Raw genomic sequence first — 19563 nt, forward strand, 5'->3', positions numbered from 1 at the left:
ACCAAAAGTACAATCATGGCTACCAGGGGCTGTGGGCAAGGGAGAATGAAAGCTATTGTTTAAAGGGTAGAGTTCTAGTTTAAAAAAATGAAAGTATTCTGGAGCTAGATGGTGATAATGAGTCACAACAACGTGAATGTACTTAATGCCCCTGAACTGTAAACTTGGGTACAATTAAAATGTTAAATTTTATATTATGTTATGTATATTTTACCATAATAAAAGATGTTGAGAAAAACAAACCAACAAAGACATAAACAATATATGATGAGAAATAGTCGAAGAGATGGAATGTGTACATTACACACAAATACATATATATGTAAAACAAATTATTAACATATAAAGAGAATTTTCATGGCTAATATTAAAAAATCTAACAACTCCGAATTTTTACAAAGAAGTAAAGAAATTTAAATCTTTAGATTTTGATTTAGGAATGTAAATTGGTATAAAACCTTTGAAAAACTGACAGTATCTGTTAAATCTAAACACAAGCTTTGCATAGGACCTAGCAATTTCAGATATTTCGGTACACACACAAAAAGGCAGGTACAATAATGTTCATGCCAGCTTTATTTTTAAAATAACTGATTCAGAGCATTTTTTTCTCCTTGTAGTACCTCCTTGTATTGTATATGAAAACACACAGTAAAGATTTAATCTTGTGCATGGTATTAGTTAAAGGCCTCCAGAAAAAGAAAATTGCTTTCAACATGTGGATATTCATGTCTAGTCAATTTGATAAAAGGCTCTTCTTTCCTTAATTAATTACTTTGGTAACCTTTATCATAAAATCAGTGGCCCATTGTTATATAAATGAGCCAAAGATGTCACTTGTGTATCAGCTTTCTCCCTACTCTTCTCCCCCCTGTTGTTATCTTTTTTCACAGCAGGCTAGCATGGTTAGCCTGACAAACTCAAATCTTTACATATCCAAATGTTTCAATATAGCCCAGATAAACATACATTTGTAATTTCTAGAGCCTGCCTGGTACTCCACAAAACTACACCCAACATTTGCTAACTGTGGATAAGAAGGTTCCAAACCACTATTGCCCTTAGGAGCTTTCTGGTCCAGAGATTCCTTATCTTGCTGTTGAACAATGTCACCTAGAAGAACAATCTACTTCTCTGATTCACCTCACCACTGGAAATTCCCTCACTCACTTCACCTTCTGGGCTGTGGCTCCATGATGCTGTTTAGGAAGGTCTCCTGTGGTGAGAGATTTGCCCTATCATTAAATCCTGCCCAGTGGGGCCAGTGAAGCAGGTAAAAGCCACCATCTGCAGTGCCGGGCTCCCATATGGGCACCGATTTGAGTCCTGGCTGCTCCACTTCCAATTCAGCTCTCTGCCATGGCCTGAGAAAGCAGTAGAAGATGGCCCAAGTCCTTGGGCCTCTGCACCCGCCTGGAAGACCTGGAGGAAGCTCTTGGCTCCTGGCTTCGGATCACCATGGCTCTGGCTGTTGCAGCCAACTGGGGAGTGAACCAGTGGATGGAAAACCTCTCTCTTTCTGTCTCTGCCTCTGTAACTCTGCCTTTCAAATAAATAAATAAATCTTTAAAGAAATTTATTTGAAATGTGAACGTCTTTCTTCATTTTCCTTTCAAAATAATTTTCACTATGATGCATCTTTTGTATTTCATATAAATTTTATAGTAAGTTTGTCAATTTCCACAAAAAAATCCTCTGAGATTGTGACAGAGATTTCATTGAATCTACAGATCAATCTGGTGAGCATTGGCATTTTAGCAATAGCAAGTCTTCTAATCCATGAACAAGGGCATTCTATCCATTTGTTTTTGTTTATTTCTCTAAAGTTTATTTCACTTAGCATAATGTCCTCAGATAGGTTGTCACAAAAGCCAGGATTTCCTTCTATTTTGAGACTGAATAATATTCTGTTGTTCAGCATTTTCTTTATCCATTCACTTGTTGATGACAATTTAGGTTGCTTTCACATCTTGGCTATTGTGAATAATGCTACAATGAACAGATGAAGATCCCATACTCATTGGAATTAAAAAGCTTCTCAAGACTGTTTTCTTGCTTGCATTTTGAGGGATGGAGGTGGGCAAAGGGGGGTGTAATGCAAAAGGGTGTGTTTAACAGAACCTTAAAGTGGATTTCTCTTCTGCCTGCCCCTCCCACCCTCTTCAGGATTGTCAGAGCTTTCATTCCACAAAGCAGCAAATGAAATAATGTTATCCTTTAGTATTCATGTGGGATTTGTTCTAAGACCACTTGGATACCAAAAGCTCCTTATATAAAATGGCATAATCTGTGTATAACCTATATACATCCTCTTGTACACTTTTAAGTCATCTCAGTGAATATTTCAGCACAGATTGTCAGATTTATTTGTTCCAATTTTCTCATGAATATTGTCTTATTGCTGCCTAGGCAGCCCATTTTACTGCCAGTCTTGCTTCTGGTTCCTTGGCAATGTTTCTCAAAGCTTCACCTTTTACATAAAACCAGGCTTTCATGGGTGTTCCTTTCCAGAATCAGGAATTTCCATTTGGTTTTCTTAATAGACTTTTAACTATGAAGGTGATTTGAGTCTGTTTTTACCCAGACTCTGGGCCTGAACTGTGGTTGCAGTTGGGGCTAGGAAGAGCCAGATGATGGCTTGCTCATCTTCGGAAGAGGGTGGAATGTGGAAGTGATGGGTTATATGGGACGAGGGATGAACTATTTGGACTCGATCTCTGTACCCAGGAAGGCAGCCTTGGCTCAAAGCGACTGTGTCCCATCACATTGCAGATGAGACAGGCTAGGCCCCCTGATAGGAGCTAGGATCAGAGCAATAGGAGCCCCAGAGGAGAGAAAGCAATGCCAATATACCTGCAAGTGAGATTGCTGGATCATTTGGTAGATCTAGTTTGTTTTTAAAGCTTGTTTGTTTGTTTGTTTGTTTGAAAGAGTGACAGAGACAGAGGCAGAGACAGAGATCTTCCATCTATGGTTCACTCTCCAAATGGCCACAATGGCCAGGGCTGTATCAGGCCAAAGCCAAGAAGCAGGAACTCCACCCAAGGCTCCCACATGGTTGTCCGGGGATCCAAGTGCTTGGGTCATCACCTGATTCCTTTCAGGGTGTGCAATTAGCAGGAAGCTGGAAGCAGAAGTGGGCCTGGGACTTGATCCCAGACACTCTGATACGAGATGTGCTATTCCCAACATTGGCTTAACCCACTGGGTCTCAACACCCACCCCTAGTTTTGTTTTCTTGAAGAACCTCCATACTGTTTTTCATAGTGGCTACACGAATTTATATTCCCATCAACAATGCATAAAGGTTTTCCTGTTCTTCACATCCTTACCGATATATATTTCTCTCTCCCTCTCCCTCTCTCTCCACCTCTCTCCCTCTCTCCCTCTTCCTCTCTCTTTCTCAAATAAAAACTGTCCTAACAGGTATGAGGTAATATCTCATTGTGGTTTGACTTGCATTTCCCTGATGATTAAGAATGTTGAGTAACTTTTCATGTGTCTGCTGTTTATTTGTAAGTCTTCTTTGGAGATCTATCTAGTTTCTTCTTATTTTTAATAAGGTATTTGTGTGTTGAAGAGAGGGAGTTTCACTTGTATGAGTTTTTGATATATTTGGATATTAAGACTTTATCAGATATAAGAGTTTGCAAATATTTTATCCCAATTCCATGGACTACCTTTCCTATTTTTAAAAGGAAAAAAATCATTTATTTACTTTTTAAAGATTATTTATTTGAAGGGAAGAGTTACAAAGAGGCAGAGGCAGAGGCAGAGGCAGAGGCAGAGGCAGAGGTAGAGAGAGAGCTGTTCCATCCACTTGTTCACTCCCCAGATGGCTGCAATGACCACAGCTATGCCAATCTGAAGCCAAGAGCCAGGAGCTTCTTCCAAGTCTCCCGTGTGGGTACAAAGACCCAAGCACTTGAGCAATCTTTAACTGATTACCCAGGCACATTAATGGGCAACTGGCTTGCAAAAGGAACAGCTGGAACTCAAACCAGTGCTTATATGAGATTCCAGTGCTGCAAGCAGTGGCTTGAACTGAGCCACAATGCCAACTCCTTATTCATTGTTTTTGAATAATGTTTTAGTTTAACATACTCCATCTTCACTAATTGGCTTTTGTTTCTCGTGTTTTTGGTGTCACATCTAAAAAATCATTGTCAAGATTAAGATTTAAAAGCTTCATTTCATCTTTCTTCCAGCAGTTTTAAGCCTTCAGGTCCATGATCCAGTTTCATTCTTTTGCATGCAGATATGCAGTATTCCGCAAAAAAAAAAAAAAATTTATTAAAGAAACTGTCCTTTCTCAATTGTGTATTCTTGGTACCTTTACCAAAGGTCAGTTAACTGTATTTGCATGTTTTTAGTTTTTGGTTTTTAAATCTGTTTTATTGATCTATGTTTCCAGATTTTTTAAAGATTTATTTATTTATTTATTTATTTGAAAGGCAGAAATACAGAGAGAGGAGGAGGAGGAGGAAGAGAGAGAGAGAGAGAGAGAGATTCTTCCATTCACTAACTCACTCCCCAAATGGCCACAACCACAATGGCTGGGGTTGGGCCAGCCCGAAGCCAGGAGCCAGGAGCTTCCTCAGGGTCTCCCACTTGGATGCAGGGGTCCAAATACTTGGTCCATCTTTTGTTGCTTTTCCAGGCGCATTAGCAGGGAGCTGGATGGAAAGTGGAGCAGTCGAGTCTCAATCTGGTGCCCAAATGTGATGCCAGCGCTGCAGGCAGAAGTTTAACCATCTATACCACAGCGCCAGCCCATATCTATCTATTTTTATGCCAGTATCACAGTGTTTTGATTACAGTGGCTTTATAATATATTCTGAAATCTAGAAGCAATTGATTGCAGCTTTGTTCTTGTCCAAAATTGCTTTGGTTACTCAGGATATTTTGTGATTCCATATGAATTTTTGAATTGTCTTTATATGTGAACACATTGGGATTGTATTGAATATGAAGACTACTTTTGGTAGTATTGACATATTAATAATAATAAGTCTTATAACCTATGAATATGTGATACATTTCCATTTACTTATGTCTTTTTAAATTTCTTTCAGCTATATTTTCATTGCACATTTATCTTGGCTCCTTTGTTAACTCTTATTATATTTGATGCCATTGTGAATAGAATTGTTTTTCTTAACCTTCTCAATTTCCTTTTAGGATTGTAGTGTTAGCATATAGAAATATAAGTGATTTTTTGTATGTTAATTCTTTCTGAATTCACTTGTTAACCCTTTTGTATGTGTGTGTATATATGTGTTCATGTGGGGGAGAGAGAGAGAGATTTACTGTTTTCTGCATATACAATCATCTAATCTGTGAACAGAGGTAATTTTACTTCTTGCTTTCCAATTTGGATGACTTTAACTTCTTTTTTTGATCAAAAGTTCTAACTAGAACTTTCTGTACTGTGTTGAATAAAAGTGTAAAGTGGGCATCCTTCCCTTGTTCCTGATCTCAGAAGAAATGTTTTCAGTCTTTTACCATTAGGTATGATGTTCATGGTGTTCACTCTGGATTTTCCATATATGATTTTACTATTAGTGTCATTTTAAAAGTTCATGGAAATGGAGTAAAATATGTTTTAGTGCAAAATAATTTGAAATCCATGCATATGAGGAGTATGAAAAGTTCATGGAAAATTCTTATTATGAGAAATCTCTGCATGTATTTGAAATTTTTTAACTAAAATAAATTTATCTTTTAATTCCATTCCTCCATGAACATTTTGAAGCATGCTTGTATATTGAGATAGCTTCCTTCTACCCTATTTTGTTGAGAGTTTTATCATGAAAAGATGTTGAAGTTTGTCAAATACTTTTTCTGCAACAATTGACACAATTATTGGTATCTTCTCTACATTCTGTTCATGCAATGATTTGCATAAGTTGATCTTCATATGTTTTTTTAAAGATTTATTTTATTTATTTGAAAGACAGAGTTACAGAGAGAGGTAGAGACAGAGAAAGAGGTCTTCCATCTGCTGGTTCACTCCCCAGATGGCTGCAATAGCCAGAGCTGCGCTGATCCAAAGCCAGGAGCCAGGAGCTTCTTCCAGGTCTCCCACGTGGGTGAAGGGGCCCAAGGACTTGGGCCATCTTCTACTGCTTTCTCAGGCCATGGCAGAGAGCTGAATTGGAAGTGGAGCAGCCAGGACTCGAACTGGCGCCCATATGGGATGCCGGCACTTCAGGCCAGGGTTTTAACCTGCTGCACCACAGCATCAGCCCCGATCTTCATATGTTAAACCATCTTTATGTTCCAGGAATAAATCTCACTTGGCCATGGGATATAATTCTTTTAATATTGCAGCCACATTGTTTTCTAGTATTTTGCTAACATTTTGCATCAATATTCAAAAGGGTTTGTAGTTTTTTACTTTTCTGTAAAATTTTTACTGACTTTGAAACCAGAGAAATTCTGGCATCATAGAAAGAATTAAGAAATGTTTCCTCATGTTCAAGTTTTCAGCAAACTGTGAGAAGGACTAGTCTTAATTCTTTAAATGTTTGGTGGAATTCTGAATACTGTCCTGAAAATGAAAAAGAGAGTAATTGTATGGGTTCATCATTATGTTTTAGTGAAAATCTTGTTTGAAACCACTGTGGGGAACAATGAAATAGGTCTCAAAAATTAAATATATTCCCAATATGATCCACAGTTTTTATTTTTGGGTGTATTATCAAGAGAAATGAAAATGAGGCTGGTGCTGTGGCATAGCAGGTAAAGCTGCCACCTGTGGTGCTAGCATCAGAGATCGGTGCAGCTCCGGCTGATGCGGCCACCTGGGGAGTGAACCAGTGGATGGAAGACCTCTCTCTCTCTCTCTTTCACTCTCTCTCTCTCTCTGTTACAGCCGTCTCCAGTAATATATTTGGCAAAATAGTGGTAAGTCATGAGCAACTTCACTCCAAAGAATGCTCCATGCCTAGCCTTCTTCTATCTTTTCCCCTGCCTTGTCTAGCAGAAGCCAAAATCTCTGTTAATAACTGAAACTGTTTTGTTGTTCTCTCCTGTAATGTATTATACGTGTGTACATATCACATGCATACATGGGAAAATTTATTGAGATTTATTTTAATTAGCTTATACTTGTGTTAGATATTCAAGAAATATTTCCAACTACATGTATTCTTAAAATTTATAGAAGACATTGGATCTTTCAGTAAATATTTTTATAAGCTATTTGACAGCTAAAATTGTTTGTAAAGTGTTCATTTGATATTGAGTTACTGAGAGTAAGCAATCTGGGAAGTCTGACTTGTTCCCTCATTTCTGTATTCTCTTCAAGATGCAAAACTGATTCTATTCTGAAGAACTCTCAATCAGGATGTACAGTTTGATCTTCAGAATTTAAGGGATGGCTAACAATTTTCTGTAATAATTGCCTGGCCACATATAGAAGAAATTATGATTTCACAGTTAGATTTATTTTGCCATGGGGACAGTAAACAAGCAAAATCTCCCTTTTCAAACCAAACTAAGGGAGAGTTAAAAAGTTTTAACAATTACTTCAAACTTTATAGGCAGCTTGGATAAGGTGGTCTGCATGTTGATCTTACCTAGAAGGACATAGCTCTCCTCATGGGCATTGTCTTATCTCACAGAAAGAGCATTGTGACCACAGATTTTCAGCTCGGGCCACCAAAGATTAGGGATGAGATTTAGCTTACCCTTGGCTGACATTCCTAAAGGCTTCCTCTGTGGTCTGCTTTAACAGAGACCAAGAGGAAGAGGAATGATCTAGGCAGCAGCAGCAATGTAAGGATAGGTGGCAGGACAATTAATGGCTGCTTTACAGAGTGATCTGATATCAAGGAGACCAAACAAGGCCAGTCCACCCCCAAATGGCACTTGTTTTCTATATGAGGAGTCATGGCAATGGGCAATCAGCTGTCGTGAAAAGCCTTGTCAGCTTTAGGCCACTGGAAATGGAATTGCCCTAGGGGTTGAAGGAATCATGGGTCAGAACCACAGATCCTGTTGGCCCCACACTAAAAAGCCCTTCACTCTGCCCAGCTTACAAAGTAATTACAACCATCAGGAGGACAGCCTAGGGTCAGTAACAATCAAGGCAAAGCTGTAAATTTTTTTAGAGATGCCACCTATTTGATACTAACAACCTATGCAGGCCAGCTCTCCTCCCAGGCCAGCTAGGTAATGGAAGTCAACAGGATGTCTTCCCTAAGGAGGTTCACACCTCCCTTATAATGTCTTATCCAGTACCACATATGAAGAGATAGATAGGTCTGGACCTCATATATACCTGGCTAGACCTTAACGTCCACTTGATTATTATTAAGCCCCTTTTGTCAGTTTCTGTTTGCCTCTCATGGGAAAATTCCCTCCTGTTTTGAAAAGCGCCTTTCTTAGATCTTCTAATAATTACTCTGCCCTTAGTTTTGAACCCTGTTTATCTAATCTGCTTGTTAGATTCATTTCCTGTAGACTTGAAGCAGCAAAATTCTAGATGGCCATGCACATGAAACCTTGAGTGGAGACAGTTTCTGTGAGGTAGTGCTGCATACCCCTCAAGAGGCCACCTTCTGCTGGAAACCTGCCTTGATACAGGTCCCTACTTCATCCCTACTCAGCTTGAAGAAGTCAGAGTAGTCCTCGCCCTAACCCTGACAGCAGCCAGGGTTTCCATCAAAAGAGGGATGAAATGAGAGAGCACAGGACTAGAAGCAGGCCAGACTAACTCCATCCTTTCCAGCATCCACACACTAAACAAAACAAAGAGCATTCTTTCCTTTGGCATCCAGGCATTCATCTATCTTTCCACTAACTAGAAAGATTCTTGCTTTCCTGTATCCTCCATTGTCCTCCTCATTTTGGGCATCTTTTCCACAATGGGCAATATTTCTAATTTCTCCTTTTACCCTCAAAATCATAGTGCTCCTATTCATACTATGGATAATTAACTTATTTCAAAAGTCCTTACAGGAGTGTATGACTGCTATATCCCAAGCCATCATGCAGGAACAACACAAGATTGCTATTCAATCAATCTGATCTGGAGTATAGATAACCCACCCCGTGTCAGCAGGTAGTAGCCAGAAAGAAACCAGTGCTCCATTTCCGTATTTATACTGAGATTCATGACCCATGGAACAAGGACATAAGTCTCAGCCATTTTAGGTTCTTGTTAACCCTGCTTTCTTTCAAGAGACCAATTCAGTCTCACACTCTACTGTTCCCCACCTCACCCCTGCATTTTTCTCTAGGCTTGAAAGCCCAAGAAAAACTTGAAAAACCTGTATGCAGAAGCTCATCTCAATCTACTGCCCCTCAAGCCAACCCCTAGCCCACCTAAGATATAAAAAGGCCCAGCCTGCTGGGGTCTGGGCCCTCTACCATGTGTTGGGTCTGTGTGCATGCTGGCAGTTGGTCAATATCTATGTTTATTTTCTTTTAATAAATTCAGTCTGGCTGTGAAAAAAATAAAAATAAACAATGATACCAAGACAAGAACATACTCACTTGTAATAGAATGAAGTTGGACTCTTTACAACAACTGTACTCAATATTTAACTCATCTGAGTCACTGCCACCCATATGGGAGACCTGGATTGAGATCCTGGATTGAGATCATGTTTCAGGCACTTGGAGAATCAAGTAGCAGATGGAGATTGCTCGCTCTCTCTCCCCCCCCCCCTTCAAATTAATTAAATAAATAAAATTTTAAAAAGAAAAAAATCCATCTATAGTAGCATCAAAAAGAATAAAATAAAAATAATTGTGAATATGTTTATAAAGAGATAAAAAAGAATAAAATACTTAAGAATAAACTTACCAAGGAGGTAAAAGAATTGCATACTAAAAACTAAAATACATGAAAGAACCAACTACAACACAAATAAATGGAAAGATATCCCATCTTCCTATAGTAACACACTTGATACTCATTTCTTAAAGATTTATTTTTTATTGACAGCCAGCATTACAGAGAGAAAGGGAGAGATACATACAAAGAGGGAGAAATCTTCTATCTTCTGTATTGCCTGGGTTCAATACCCACCTCTGGCTCTTAACTCCAACTTCCTGCTAGTAAAGACCCCAGGAGACAGTGATAATGTATAAAACACTTGGATTCCTACTGCCATGTGGGAGACCTGGACTGAGCATCCAGCTTCTGGTTTCCAGCTGGTCCAACATTAGACATTGTGGGCATTTTAGGGGTAAACCAGCAGATGGGGTTTCTCACCTCTCTGTTTCTACCTCACAAATAAATAACTTAAAAAATGGTTTACCACAATTAGGTTGTTTTAACAATTAAAAAGTTCATACTTGGCCAGCTCTGTGGCATAATGGATAAAGCCATCTCCTGCAGTGCCAGCATCGCATATGGGCACCAGTTCGAGTCCTGCTGCTCCACTTCCAATCTAGCTCTCTGCTATGGGCTGGGAAAGCAGTGGAGGATGGCCCAAGTCCTTGGGCCCCTGCACCTTCGTGGAAGACCCGCAGTAAGCTCCTGGCTCCTGGTTTTGGATCGGCACAGCTCCGGCCATTGCGGCTAATTGGGGAGTGAACTAGCTGATGGAAGACCTCTCTTTCTGTCTCTCTCTGCCTCTTTTTCTCTCTGTGTAACTCTTTCAAATAAATAAATTAATCTTTTTTAAAAAGTTCATACTTGTTAACATAATTCAAATGAACTGCCTATATGAAAGGGGCATGCAGTAGAAACTCCAGTAGAGCCACACGTTACTAAGATTTCTAAACTATTCCTAAATGCAAATTTGACCTCCTTTACCAAACTTAAAATCAAGCCTTTAGGACAACCTGGTCAAGATCATGTAACTTGTTTCTCCATATTACTCCTAGCTAACTAAAACTAAAAACCTTGGAAACAAGTAAGAGGCACCAAAGGAGAACTCTGAAAGAAGGAAAGAGGAAGACAGATCTACTGAGGACCCCATAACTGGAGGAACATAAGCGATAGGCAGCCTTATGACTCCACATCAATCAGAAGAGACTGGCCCAGGTCTAGTGTTCCTAACCTCCAATCTGGCAATAAACGTCACCCAAGTAGGCACATTCTTTGCCTAGAAGAGCCTTCAATCTGTTGATAGAGTGCTTTGATGAACAAAAGTTTTTAATTTTGAAGACGTCAGAATTATCTATTTCTTTAGTTACTTGTTCTTTTGGTGTCGTGCCAAATAAAATCTGTTGCTAGTACAGAAAGTTTTCTTATAAGAATATTACACGTTTGCTTCTTATATTTAGGTCTTTGATGCAGTTTATTTTATATGACCTGAGATAGCAGTGTAAATGCATTCTTCTGCATACAGATATTCAGCCGTCACAGTACTATTTGTTAAGAAGATTATTCATTTCCCTCTTGAATAGTCTTGATGCCCTTGTTGAAAAATAAATCTGCCATTGATATATGGGCTTATTTCTGGACTCTCAATTGTATTCCCTTATATATGTGCCTCTTTTTATGCCAGTACCACTCTACCTTCTTTATGGTAGTTTTTTTTTTTTTTTTTTTTTTTTTTTTACAGGCAGAGTAGACAGTGAGAGAGAGAGAGAAAGGTCTTCCTTTGCCGTTGGTTCACCCTCCAATGGCCGCCGCGGCTGGCGCGCGGCAGCCAGCGCATCACGCTGATCCAAAGCCAGGAGCCAGGTGCTTATCCTGGTCTCCCATGCAGGTGCAGGGCCCAAGGACTTGGGCCATTCTCCACTGCACTCCCTGGCCACAGCAGAGAGCTGGCCTGGAAGAGGGGCAACCGGGACAGAATCCGGCACCCCGACTGGGACTAGAACCTGGTGTGCCGGCACCGCAGGCAGAGGATTAGCCTAGTGAGCGGCGGCGCCGGCCGTTATGGTAGTTTTGTAGTAAGTGACAAAATCAGAAAGTGTCATTTTAACTTTGTGCTCCTTCTTCAAGACTATTTTGACTATTGAATTTGTTTGCATTGTCATATACATTTTAGGATCTACTTTTCTACCTCTACAAAAAATGATGGTTATAATTTTATCCTTGAATCTCTAGATCAATTTAGGAAATAGTATCATCTTAGCAATAGTAGATTCCAAGCCATGAATATATATCCTTCCATTTGTTTTCTGAGTATTTTGTTGTTGTCAGTGGAAAATCTTGCAATCCCTCAGATTATTTTCAAAGTATTTTGGTATTTTATATTATTATGAATAGTTTATTTAAATTCATTTTCAGATTGTTAACTACTGTTGTATATAAATCTTACTGTTGAACCATTTTATGCAAAGATTTTGCACTCAGGATTTCAACCAACCACAAATCAAAAATATTTGGAAAAAAATGCATCTGTACTGAACATGTGCCAATTTTTTTGTCCTTATTCCCTAAACAATACAGTATATCAACAATTTATATGATTTACATAGTACTTATACTGTATTAGGTATTGTAAGAAATCCAGAGTTTTTTTTTTTTTTTTGACAGGCAAAGTGGACAGTGAGAGAGAGAGAGAGAGAGAGAGAGAGAAAGGTCTTCCTTTTGCCGTTGGTTCACCCTCCAATGGCCGCCACGGCTGGCACGCTGTGGCCAGCGCACCACGCTGATCCGAAGGCAGGAGTCAGGTGCTTCTCCTGGTCTCCCATGGGGTGCAGGGCCCAAGCACTTGGGCCATCCTCCACTGCCCTCCCGGGCCACAGCAGAGAGCTGGCCTGGAAGAGGGGCAACTGGGAAAGAATCTGGCGCCCCGACCAGGACTTGAACCCGGTGTGCTGGCACCGCTAGGTGGAGAATTAGCCTATTGAGCCGCGGCGCCAGCCGAGATGTTTTAATATATATGGGAGGGGCTGGAATTTTGGCACAACAAATTAAGTCACCACTTGTGATACTGGCATCCCATATAGGAATGCCAGTTTGAGTCCCAGATGCTCTGCTTCCATTATAGCTCCCTGCTGATGTGTCTGGGAAAGCAGCCTAAGATGGTTCAAGCACTTGGGCCCCTGACACCCATCTCAGAGACACCAATGGAGTTCCAGGCTCCTTGCTTCGGCCTGGCCCAGTCTCAACTGTTGTGGCCATTTGGGCAGTAAACCAGTGGATAGAAGATCTCTTTCTCTCTGTATCTCTCTCTCCCTCTGTCACTCTGTCTTTCAAATGATTAAAATAAGTATATGGGAGGATGTACATAAGTTTATATGCAAATAATATGCCCTTTTAGATAAGGGACTTGAGTATCTTTGGATTTTGGCATCTGCCAAATGTGCTGAAACAAATCTCCACAGATACTGAGATATAACTGTATTGATAAAATCTTGACATACTGATTGTGAAAATCCAACTCCATTTAGATATTTTGTTGTCTTTAATAATTTTTGGTATGTTATTTAGCTTCTCTATATATGTCTTATCATATACGGCATTGCTTCATTGCCACCCCACATACTTTTAAGTTTACCTTCTTTCCTAATTACTTTGGTAGAGATTCAAGAATAACATTCACTAGAAGTGGTAAGAATCTTAAGGGAAAAGATTTCAGTCATTTACCATTAAATATGTTGTTAGCAGTGGGTTTTTCTTCTTTTTTTGGTGTCTGCATGCCCTAATCAGAAGGCAGTGAGTTCCAGAGTGGACACAGTTTTATTTACACACAGGCAGGGGCTGTTGCACAGCTGAAGTAGGCAGAGTGTTTCACCTGCTCCAGGTCAAAGGTCCTCATCTCAGACACCACCAGCAGCGTCTCCAAAAGCCTGGTGGTGTGGATGTGCTGGGAGAGCTTCTGGGGCCTGCGGCTGGGGCTGGCACAGAACTGCTGCACCAGGAACCTGGATAGGTCCAGCAAGACACGTTGGCAGTGAACTTGCACAAACTGCTCTTGGCACATCTGGTTCATGACAGGGACGTCGGCCACGTGTGTCCAGAAGCAGCTGTGGATGGACACGAAGGTCAGGTTCTTCCTGTAGCAGTGCAGGGCAGTGAGCACCATGTGGGAGGAGTCCAGGGAGTGGATGAAAAAGTTGGGCAGGAACCCATTCTCTGCTTCAGCACCTTGGACTCTGGCTGATATCTGAGCTGTTGCTGCAGGTGATGCCCTAGATCCCACCTTTGACCAGCAGCTTGGAGTTGAGGTGGTAGGGCTGAACGACAGGGATGCCCAGGGGTGTGACCCACACCACCGCAAACCCCACATGGGAGATGAGCTGGGCACTCTCCGTCAGCCAGTGCTGTATGGCCTGGGTGCCCAAGAACATCTCCTGCAGGCTGTGGAACATCTGCCACACCACGTAGTGGGAGGCCTCCCACACCAGCTCCTGGGGAAAGTCGCTGAGCTCTCAGAGGCGCTTCTCGATCTGCAGGCACCTGCTGTAGCGGGTGACATCGTACACCATGGTCATCATCATCTGCTTTACCACCATGCGGCTGACGAAGCCTTCGAGGGCCTGGGCCACCTACAGGCCTTGATCTGCATCGTGCCTGCACAACACCTCCACCTGTGCAGTGACCCCGCTGTACAAGTCTAGTGGCAGGTCTGAGTGCAACAGGTTCATCGAGATGGCGCCCACGCTGTCGTGGCCCAGGGCAGTGTAGTGCTGCAGGCCATTGCAGGAGTCATCCTGGCGCACCTGGAGATAGGATACGTGGGCAGTGGGGTTGGAGGTTCACACGGTGCATGCCACCTCCATGCAGTAGGCCTGGGCTTGCCAGAGCTTGTCTGCCTCCATCTACCATTTGTGGACCATCAGAGGGTGCCACCGAGTCCAGGATATTGTCCATGACCTCGTTGGTGAAGGCCAGGCGGGTCTGCAGGGACTCGAACTTCTTGAGCCCTGTGAGGTTTACTAGGTGGATTTTTGAGCCAGTCGAGCCTGTGGGGGCCCAGTGGGCAGCTGTTGGCGAATTCCAGCAGGCTGCACACCAGGTCCCTGCCCAAGTGGTTGAAGTGGGGTGTGTAGGGGTAGGTGTGGCCCCAGAAGTACATATTGTGGGGCAGCCAGAAGACACAGTGCTGCAGGTGCTGGGCCAGAGAGAGGTGATACAGGGTGTCTGCCCTCAGGCTGTGCATCTCCCTCACCATCTTCAGGCAAAGTCCCGCCTTGGGGGTGAGAGATCTGTGGGGTGAGGGTGGCAGGCGGCCCTTTTGGGGCCAGGAGGCCTCTGAGAGCAACAGAGGTATTCCCAGGCAGGGACAGCCCTTGGCCCTGAAGAGCTGCAGCACCAGGTCCAGCATGCAGCCCTTAATGCTCCAGGCGCAGTTCCCAAACTGGGTGAGGATGTCCAGGGCTCCATGCAACCGGGCGGGCAGGCAGTGCTCCAGGAGCCGCTGGTGCTGCATAGTGCCCACCACTGCCCACATCAGCTTTGTGGGGCTCGACAGGAAGGCCTAGGTGTGTTGTGAAGTCCAGGGCACCTCGGGGGGAGCACAGCATGGGCATCTCAGCTGCCTTGAAAGTCAGTGTGGACTCGGCCACAGCCACTAGCCCCTGTGGAGTATCTGGGTGCAGCTTCAAGATGCCAATCTGGTGGAAGCTGAGGAAAGAGTACACATGGTACAGCACCGGGATGAGCCTGCAGAAGCCCTGGGGCGGAGCCAGATTGCACATCTGCAGTGCCTGAACCAGCACTTCTGCCACCTGCTTGCCCAGTTGCAACACCACCCAGAGGGGCCAGGGCTGCCGGAGTAGGGCCACGGGTGTTCCCAGGCCCTCCCAGCACTGCCACAGCAGGCAGGGCTTGGCCACCTGGGTGTCAGAGGTCAGCAGGTACAGACACAGCAATTATTGCCACTCCAGCTGCCACATTTCACTGCTGAGCTGCTTGCTCTGCACCATGTGCCAGATGAAGGTCTGCAGGCTCAGGTCGTGGGTCAGGGTGGTGAGGGACTCCCCCTAGGCGGGCAACACCTGCAGGGTCTATATCAGCATCTGTATGAACTCTCTCGCTGAGCAGGCACAGGAAGGGGTAGAATGAAGGGCAGCCTTCATGGGCCTCCAGCCCAGTTTGGCCTTGGTCTCCTGCAGTGGCGGGTGCAGGACCACCACCCACTGTGCACACAGGGCCTTCAGGGTCTGTCTCATATGCAGGGTTTTTCTGGTGGGTGGCAGGGCCGTCTCCACGGACTTGGTATGTATGCTGCTGCCCAGCTCCGTGAGGAGCTGCTTACGGAAGCGCTTCTGCAGGGTCTTCAGGAGTAGGGGAAACTTTGGGTAGGATGCAGGGCAGTTGGAGGTGTAGACCTCCCTGAGCAGCATCAAGGTGTTGAGCTGGGACATAGGCCATGGAGGGGGAGAGGCAAAAGTGGGCTCCACTTTGACCACAGCCCTCAAGAGCAGCATCCGCTCCTCCTCAAACAAGGGTGTGGCAGTAAAGAGCTATGCCAGTAGTATCCCACCCTGGCGCATCTGCTGCAGACACCTTCTGACAGTGCCAGCGTCCTGGTCCAGCTGCCCCATGCACTGCAGGGTGGCAATATAGGACCGTGGTTTGGGGGTGAGGCCAGCGTCACTCACCATGAAGAGCACATACACCAGCTCCCAGAAGGAGCCCTTGAGAGCCCAGTTGAGCAACACAGTGCTGTACATGGTGAGTGTGAGCAGCTGTTACCTCTGGGGCCTGCTGTGGTAGCTGACCATCATGTGGTGGGCCAGGGGCAGGTGGTCAGTGAGGAGGCAGCATTCAAAGAAGGCCAAGAGCCTCTGCTGCTGCCCCGAGAGCAGCGCTTGCCTGTGGGCCAGGGCCTGCGCCTCCTTGCGGATCAGCTTCTGAGGGATATCCTGCAGGGCCTGGGCCTGCCACTACTCCCATTGGCTCTCAGGAGCCCCTCGTGCCCCCTGTTGCAGGTAGCTGGCCAACTGCTGGATCAGCATCTGGGGTTCCACGCTCAGGGGCCTGGGCTGCAGCCTGTGGGCCTGCTGTTGGGTGCATACCTTCAGCTCCACCTCCAGCTGCTGCCTGTGCCTCTGCAGCACCTGCTTCTCTTTGTCCAGTTTGTTTGTCCAGTGGCTGTAAGGCTCTGGCACAGTGCCAGTCTGGGCCTTTCTGGGTAGCTGGAGGCCGCCATCCCCACCGCCATGCTACCTCTATCCTCTTTACCTTCACCTCCAACACACTCTTGGCATATAGCTGCCGCACTGCACTTCCAGAAGAGAGACTGAGAGGAGACTGGTGGAGGGTGACACAATGTGATTCACATGGCTAGAATCTTCCACTCTGGGCTTTGCCTCCAGCAGCTAATTGGGGCCCCAGTCCTGGAGGTCTTGCTCACAGGGGCTGGCCAACAACCTCCGGCTGTGGCACAGGGCGCCCCCAAGGGTCCCTCCAGTGGGGCAGCCAGAGGGCCACAGATCCTGCCAAAGCTCCACTGCGTGGCAGCCCCAGCACAGTGCCAACATGCAACCTACCCCTCTTCTTTTTTTTAAAGATTTATTTACTTGAAATCCAGAGTTACAAAGGGGGAGGGGAAAGAGAGAGAGAATCTTCCATCTGCTGGTTCACTCCTTAAAAGATCTCAATGGCAGGGGCTGGGTCAGGCCTAAACCAGGAGCCAGGAGCTTCTTATGGATCTCCCACATGGGTACAGGGGCCCAAGGACTTGGGCTACCATCTGCTGCTTTCCCAGGCACATTAGCAGGGAACTCGATTAGAAGTGGAGCAGCTGAGACACAAACCAGCTCCCTTATGGAAGGCTGGCATCGAAGGTGGCAGCTTAACCTGCTGTGCCACAATGCCCATCCCGGTAGTGGGTTTTTCATATATCCCCTTTACCAATTTTCAAAAGTTATTTTCTATTCCTGGTTTGTTGAGTGTTTTTCATCATTAAAGATGGTTTGATTTTGTCAAATATATACCTGTATTAGTTGAGAAGACTGTGTTTTTTTTCTTCATAATATGTTGCATTACACTGATAAAATTTCATACTCTAAATTATTTTGGAATTCCTGGAATAGATTGCATTTGATTTGGTCATGATATCTAATTCTTTTTATAAGTCACTGTATTTGGCTTGCTGGTATTTTGTTGTGCCTTGTTTTCAACCGTATGCATAAGAGATATAGGCCTGTCTTTGGTATGGGGGTGAAGTTAGTTTTACAGCATGAGTTAGAAAAATGTTTCCTCTTCACCTTGTTTTATGGAAGAATTTGAGAAAGAATGCTGTTGTTTTTTAAATGTTGGTACAATTCCCAAGTGTAATCATCTGATTTTGAAATAATTATTATTTCAGTAATAATCTAAACATGACCCAGAATTCACACTATTGGATATTCACTTTAGAAAAATTAAAATTTATGTCCACACAAAAACCTACACACTAGTTTCCACAGATGATAGGACTCGTCATAGTGAAAAACTAGAATCAACTCAGATGTGAGATTTACAGATTCTTCAATGTGTAAATAAAAGAAATCGTGGGGGCAGATGTTTGGCATAGCAGTTAGATGCTACTTGGGATGTTTGTACCTCATATTGAAGTGCCTGAGTTAAAGTTCTGGCTCTTCTCCCAAATCCAGATTCTTGCCAATGTGCACCTTGGAAGGTATCAGGTTATTGCTGTAGTATCTGAATCATCTCAACCTGAGAGGAAGACCTGGATTGAGTTCTGGGCCCCTGGGTTTGGCTGAGCCCAGCCCCGGCTGTGGTAAGCATTTGAGGAGTGAATCAGTGGATGTGAGATCAATGTCTATTTCTCTCTATCACTCTGCCTTTTAAATACCTGTGCTATATCCATAGTTTGGTATATTATTGAGTAATTAAAAAGAATAATTGATAGATACAATAACTTGAATGCTCAGGAAAATATGCTCAGTGAAAAATCTAGATCCAAAAGGTCACATATCACATGATTACATTCATAACATTTTCAAAATTACCAAATTATTGAGATGGAAAATAAATGGTTATCAGATTTTAGGAATAAGGTTCTAGTGGAAAGGCAGTGCATGTTATAAAATGACAACACAAGGGTTCTTAGTGGTGATGGAATTATTCTATATCTTAAGTGTGGAGGTGTACATAAGAACTTACATGCGTGATAAGGTTGCTAATAAATACTCACATAAACACAAATGAGTACAAATAACACATGGAAAATATGAATGATATAGGTATACCAATATCTTGGCTGTGGTATTGTGCCATAGTTTTTCAAGATTTTACAATTTGAGAAAGTATGCAAGTAACATGTAGGATTTCTCTGTATTTCTTAAAATTGCATGTGATTTTTTCTTTTAAAATTGGAATCTTTCATGTTTAGCCAACTGTAAAAGATAGTGAGAACTAAATCTCTGCTGAAAATTTTAAAATATAAAAAGCAGAACAAAATCCATAAAATTATAGTGATGAAACCCCCAATCTTTCCCAAACACCCTTTCTGAGGGTTAAATAACTAATTTTAAAATTTACAAAATTTTTTGTGAATCTGTAATTATTTCAAAATAAAATTTAAACACACAATCTTTTAAAAGATTAAATTGATCCACATGTGACTTATTTGCTTGCTAGAACAAAGACTAAATCTGTCAAAGACGGCAAACCCCAAACCACAACAATATTTAATTCACAAGAATCAGAATATTTTTAAAATTGATTATGATTTTAATTCTTTTAAA

The 19563-nt window shown here is 42.9% G+C and overlaps 1 protein-coding gene across 1 annotated transcript; it reads right to left on the reverse strand.

Moving 5' to 3' along the window:
* Positions 1-13604: 13604 nt before the first annotated feature.
* LOC100353467 (RNA polymerase mitochondrial) lies at positions 13605-18683 on the reverse strand. The gene is given in 8 exon segments (XM_089323941.1): positions 13605-14007; positions 14009-14710; positions 14712-14812; positions 14814-15374; positions 15376-15895; positions 15897-15951; positions 15954-17004; positions 18669-18683. Coding segments are annotated over 8 exon segments (3408 nt in total).
* Positions 18684-19563: the final 880 nt, after the last annotated feature.

Source organism: Oryctolagus cuniculus, chromosome X, assembly GCF_051225735.1.
Source record: "Oryctolagus cuniculus isolate XC-2025 breed Fujian yellow rabbit chromosome X, ASM5122573v1, whole genome shotgun sequence".
Lineage (NCBI taxonomy): Eukaryota > Metazoa > Chordata > Mammalia > Lagomorpha > Leporidae > Oryctolagus > Oryctolagus cuniculus.